Raw genomic sequence first — 6,342 nt, forward strand, 5'->3', positions numbered from 1 at the left:
GCTTTGTTCACATGATTTGTATCATTTGTGTTTTTATTTTTCTTTAAGAATCATGATATTATGAGATAGCTCTTCATTGATTTATAATTCATAAGCTTCACTTATATCTTTTAAGTATGATCTTATAGAATTGCTCTTTGTGCTTCACTTAAATCGTTTGAGTATGGTTTTATAGAATGCTTCGTGCGCTTCACTTATATATTTTGAGCTTGGATATTGGCTAGTCTATATTAATTGTAGAATGCTCCAGGAACTTCACTTATATATTTTGGAGTATGAATAATACTATAATTTAAAGTGGGTTTGGAAGAGTGTCAACTTTAGGGATTAGTGATTCCACTATCTTGGAGGGTGTTGAATCTTCGTACGATATTTATGAAAGTGGATTTGGAAGAGTGTCAACTTTAGTTAGTATTCCACTATTTCGGAAGAGGTTCCAATTGAGTATGAGAAAAAAGTTGTTATCCATGATGATACTGAAAACTATTATGAGGGAGGAATATATGCTTGTAGGAGTTGCAATAATATCAAGTTTCCTCCCTATGTGCTTTAAGTTTTGAAGTTAAACTTGTTTTGCCTTCCTATGCTAGTTGATTCTTGTTCCCATAAGTTGTGTGCTAAAAAAATCCCTAGGCATAGGAAGTAGGTTATATTTAAATGTGCTAGTCATATTCTTCAAGATGCTCTCTTTGTGCTTCAATTCCTATCTTTTATGTGAGCATCATTGAAATCATCATGCCTAGCTAAAAGGCATTAAAGAAAAGCGCTTGTTGGGAGACAACCCAATATTTACCCTTACTGTTTTTATGTGTTTACATGATTAAGCTACTTTAGTAATCATGTTTTATAGCTTTTGTTTCAATAAAGTGCCAAGTAAGACCTTTGGGAAGACTTGGGTGAAAGTTAATGTGATCTTGCTGTAAAAAACAGAAACTTTGCACTCACGACCATAGATGTCGGTTTTATAGAAGAGTGCTTTTAAGTTGATTCTTTTTGCAGAAGATTAATAGACAAATTCCTCACGTCCACAAATTTATTTCATAATTTTTGGTGTAGCATAAGTATGGTTATTGTTCAGATCATTACAGATTGTTCTGTTTCTGACAGATTCTATTTTCATTGCATAGTTTGATTGTTTTCTAGTTTCTATGGCTTGTATTACTCAATATAATTTGTAGAAATGACATGTAGGCATTGTGTGAGAACAATTATGAACCTCGTCTTTGACAGTACCAAAGTGAATGGTTTGCTCTTTATCATACTAACCTATCTCACGAAGTTTGGTTAAGTTTTGTGTGATTGAAGTTTTCAAGTTTTGGGTGAGATATCGATATGAGGAGAATAAGGAGTGGAAAGACCCTAAGCTTGGGGATGCCCAAGGCACCCCAAGGTAATATTCAAGGAAGACTCAAGCGCCTAAGCTTGGGGATGCCACGGAAGGCATCCCCTCTTTCGTCTTCAAAACTATCGGTATACCTTACTCGGAGCTATATTTTTATTCGTCACATGATATGTGTTTTGCTTGGAGCATATTTTCAATTTTACTTGCTGTTTGAATAAAATAATTGGATCTGAAATATTGAATAAAAAAGGAACCCTCCCATGGCTAGTTAATTATTTGACTACTCAATGTCCTTCACTCATATCTTTTGGAGTAGTTTGTCATTTACTCATGTGCTTCATGTATATCCTATGAGTAAATGGGGGAATGAATTGAATGTCATACATCTGAATTTATATATGTTTCATATGCTTATAACATGGATAGTAATGACTTTACATATAAAGAGTATGAGGCATAAAAGTTGTTGAGAGTTCGGAAACGTAGTTTTGGTCATCGTTGCAATTAATAGGAAGTAATAAGGAAAGAGAGGTTCACATACAGATATATTATCTTGGACATCTTTTATGATTGGGAGCACTCATTGAGTATGACATGCTAAAAGAGTTGACATTGAACAAGGAAGACAATGTAATGATTTGTGTTTTCTCACATCTCAGTTAAAGTATATTGTCATTGACCTTCTAAACATGTTGAGATTGCCTTTCCCCCTCATGCTAGCCAAATTCCTTGCACTAAGTAGAGATACTACTTGTGTTTCCAAATATCCTTAAACCCAGTTTTGCCATGAGAGTCCACCATACCTACCTATGGATTGAGTAAGATCCTTCAAGTAAGTTTTCATGTTGCAGGCAATAAACATTGCTATCTAAATATGTATGACTTATTAGTGCAGAGAAAATAAGCTTTGTACGACCATGTTGTGGAAGAAATAAAAGCGACGGACTGCATAATAAAGGCACACATACAAGGGGCAATATAAAGTGACATTCTTTTGCATTAAGAATTTATGCATCCAACCCTAAACGCACATGACAACCTCTGCTTCCCTCTGCGAAGGGCCTATCTTTTACTTTATGTTTTTTACTTTATGCTTGAGTCAAGGTGATCCTCACCTTTCCTTTTTTTCATTTTATCCTTTGGCAAGCCCCTCGTGTTTGAAAGATCATGATATATATATCCAATTGGATGTAAGTTTGCATGGGCTATTATTGTTGACATCACCTAAAGGTGAATACGTTGGGAGGCAACACAATAAGCCCCTATCTTTCTCAGTTGCCAGCTGAAACTCCATAACCACAAGTATTGCATGAGTGTTAGCAATTGTAGAAGACTATATGATAGTTGAGTTTGTGGACTTGCTGAAAGCTCTATTCTTGACTCTTTTTGATGTTATGATAAATTGCAATTGTTTCAATGACTGAGATTATAGTTTGTTAGTTCTCGATGAAGTTTCTGAACCATACTTGACATTGTGAATAGATTGTTACTTGATAATGAAAAGTTTTATGAGATAAGCTACTATTAGGGCATGGCCAATGGGCCACGCTGGACGGGCGCCCCATGTGCCACCTCCTCCTGTCGAGTGCCACCTCCACCAAACCCCTGGCTTGCAGAACGAAACAGGCTCCTGTAGAAGAACTCGCTTCTTCCCTGACGAAAGCAACAAGGCGGCCACTTGGGTAACGCGGTGGGAGGTCCGTAACGGGCTCCTGTAGAAGAACTCCGCTCGATTCGGGACCACACTCCCCCAACAAAATCCCCCGAGAGAGAGGGGAAGGGTGGGAAGGGGATAAGAGAAGGGCGCGAACCAGGGAGCGGAGGCGCGGCGCGTGAACGAGTGGAGAAGGCGGCGCACCTCGTCCTCAAGCTGTCGTCGACATCCGACTACAGCTCTTGTTGCAAGGTATGAGTCTAGTTCTTCCCCTGCTTCTTCTTGTGGTCATGGACAGATTTATTTTGTTCAGTAAACTAGGCTAGGGTTCCAAGAACAGATCCGTTCCAAGAAGATTGATTCCCCTGTGTGTGATTTTGGTTCAATCTATGTATGTTGCGGCAAGAGCCAAAATCAGATCCGTTCTTTGGTACACAGTTTTGGTACAGAGTTGATACAGAGTTCTGGTACAGAGTTCTTGGAACAAATCTGAGTCAGGCAACCATGTTTTGGTACATAGTTGATACATAGTTAACTCTGTACCAAATCAACTAGCACAAGGGTTCCAAGAAGATTGAGTCAGGCAACCATGCTTGTGGAAATCCTGAAATCCCCATCTTTTTTCTTCTTAGCCCTGAGAGAAACACATGTCAGATCAGCCTTGATACTCTGCTCTTTGCAATTGTGAAGAGAAAATTATGTTGATTAGCTAGGTGCAAATGCTGATTTGCTAACCCTGAGAGAAACATGTCAAATCCTGAAATCCCCATCTTTGTTTTTATTTGCTAATGGCTAGGTGCAGATGCTGAATTCTTTTGCCAGATGTACTAGTAGTTGGTATATTATTAGACTAGCATAATCAAGATGTTTTGGTACAGAGTTAACTTGAACAGAGTTCTGACTATTATAACATCTATGTACGTTGGTCAATTTGGTCCCTTGTGCTAGCTGCATATACTGATAAAGAAAGAGTGGTGCTAGTCTGCTGAAGGTGCCATATCCGTGTAATTTATTTTCTTTTTTGAGAAATGGCTGGTAGGATTAAGAGCTTAGAACACTTGGACACTTTGCTATCTTTTTATTGTTCTTTGGTAGTTCCGAGTATGCTATTTGCACATGAATATTATTCTTGCCATCCAAATTATAGCTTCATGTGTGCTGTGTGCATAATTCTTATTACTTGATTTTTAAATTGTAGCTCAACTTGCAATATGTCACAATTGAGTTCTGATGAGTTCGAAGATGATACCATTGACCCAACAGAAATTTTCTCTCTAGAAGATTACTTGGCACAACAGAATACTCTCAACAACTTTGCTACACAAATAGACACAAACATTCATGATGAACTAGGAGCTCCAAGTACTAGGCGTCAGTCAGCCCCTAGGACATATATTGACAGGAAGAGAGAATTTTACAGTGAACTTCTCATAGCAGATTACTTCTGTGATAGTCCTACCTATCCTGATTACTACTTCCGTAGAAGATTCCGCATGGGAAAACCCCTCTTTCTACGCATTGTTCAAGCTCTTGGTGAGTGGTCTCCCTACTTCACTCAAAGGGTAGGTGCCCTGGGCCGTCCAGGTCTATCACCTTTACAGAAGTGCACAGTAGCCATGCATATGTTGGCGTATGGTGTTCCTGTTGACAAAACAGATGACCATATAAGACTTGGTGCATCTACAGCACTCGAGTCTCTTGAGAAATTTGCTAAGGGGGTCATTGCCAAGTTTGGTGGGGAATATTTGCGAAGGCCAACTGTTGAAGACATTCAACGTCTACTAGAACTTGGCGAAGCACGTGGTTTTCCTGGTATGCTAGGAAGCATAGACTGCATGCATTGGGAGTGGAAAAACTGTCCGGTTGGATGGAAGGGGCAGTTTACACGTGGCGACTACGGTGTCCCTACCATCATCCTTGAGGCTGTTGCATCCCATGATCTATGGATATGGCATGCCTTCTTTGGTGTCCCAGGATCCAACAATGACATCAATGTGCTCAATCAGTCGCCATTGTTCACTGAAACGTTGCAAGGGAATGCTCCTAGAGTAGACTACTATGTCAATGGGCAACAATACAAGAAGGGATATTATCTTGCAGATGGAATATATCCTGAGTGGGCTGTTTTTGTGAAAACCATCCGGCTGCCTCAAACTGAAAAGGACAAGTTATTTGCGAAGAAACAAGAAGGTGCGAGAAAGTATGTTGAACGTGCATTTGGAGTTCTACAACAGCGCTTCAAAATTGTCGCAGAACCATCACGGCTTTGGGATCAAATAGATATCTGCAACATAATGAAAGCATGTGTGATCATGCACAACATGATACTCGAAGATGAGAAGGGCGTGGAGTTACCTTTCAATCTGAATGAAGCTTTGGGATCATCCACTGCTCTGCTGCCGACAGCTATTAGTGGGGCTACACCTTTGTTTGCCGACGTGATTAGAAGAGATGTTGAGATACATGACCGGTCCATGCACAATCGTCTCAAGCATGATTTGGTTGAGCATATTTGGAAGAAATTCAGCAAAGATACAAACAATTAGATGTAGTGTGTGTGTGTGTGTGTGTGAGAGAGAGAGAGAGAGGGAGAGAGTATCTTTGAATTGCATGTGTTGTCAAGAGTTTTAAGACTATCTTTGTATGTGTTGTCAAGAGTTTTAAGGCTATCTTTGAATTGCATGTGTTGTCAAGAGTTTTAAGACTATCTTTGTATTAAGACTATCTTTGAATTGCATGTGTTGTCAAGATTTTTAAGACTATCTTTGAATTGCATGTGTTGTCAAGAGTTTCAAGACTATCTTTAAGTGTACTCTAGATTATGCATACAGACTTGTGTTCTTTACTTGCTTGCTGAAACTAAAGTGCAGACGAATGAGATGATGGAATTGCAGAATCGTATATCTGCTCAAAAGGTTGAAGCTAACCGACTTGCATATGAGGCAGCAAAGGAGAGGACAGTGGCGAAGTTAGCTGAGGAAAGAACCAAGTTGTTTGACAAGTTCACAGAGATGTTGAGTGCCGACACAACAACAATGGAGCATGGAGCTAATCAAGATAAGTGACACTATAAATAAAATAGGAAGAAAAAATGTTTCTTTTTCTTTTAGTTGGGCTGGTAACTCCCCTGCACTTTTAGTAGAAGTTCTATACTGTACTCAGAAATCTTCCTTGTTACTTGTGACATTCTTGTTACTTGTGAAAATTTAGAATATACTATAACATGTGTCTTCCTTCTTATGTAGATGTTCTACAGATACTTGGAACAATGGAGGGTTTCATGTGAAAGGAAGCATAGAAGATGTGCGACCGTTTTTTTTTCTGGAATTAGAAGGATCAAGGATAC

The 6,342-nt window shown here is 39.0% G+C and overlaps 1 protein-coding gene across 1 annotated transcript; it reads left to right on the forward strand.

Annotated features, from left to right (window-relative positions):
- The first annotated feature begins 4,489 nt into the window (after positions 1-4,489).
- Positions 4,490-5,542, forward strand: LOC119321224. Its single transcript, XM_037595005.1, has one exon. The coding sequence runs from the start codon at positions 4,490-4,492 to the stop codon at positions 5,540-5,542; it is 1,053 nt and encodes a 350-aa protein (XP_037450902.1).
- The last annotated feature ends 800 nt before the right edge of the window (positions 5,543-6,342 follow it).

The sequence above is a fragment of the Triticum dicoccoides genome, chromosome 6B (genome assembly GCF_002162155.2).
Source record: "Triticum dicoccoides isolate Atlit2015 ecotype Zavitan chromosome 6B, WEW_v2.0, whole genome shotgun sequence".
NCBI lineage: Eukaryota > Viridiplantae > Streptophyta > Magnoliopsida > Poales > Poaceae > Triticum > Triticum dicoccoides.

Excerpts from the sequence above, each read along its gene's own strand:
- LOC119321224 (XM_037595005.1), top strand. The coding sequence starts at position 4,490 with ATGGGAAAACCCCTCTTTCTACGCATTGTTCAAGCTCTTGGTGAGTGG.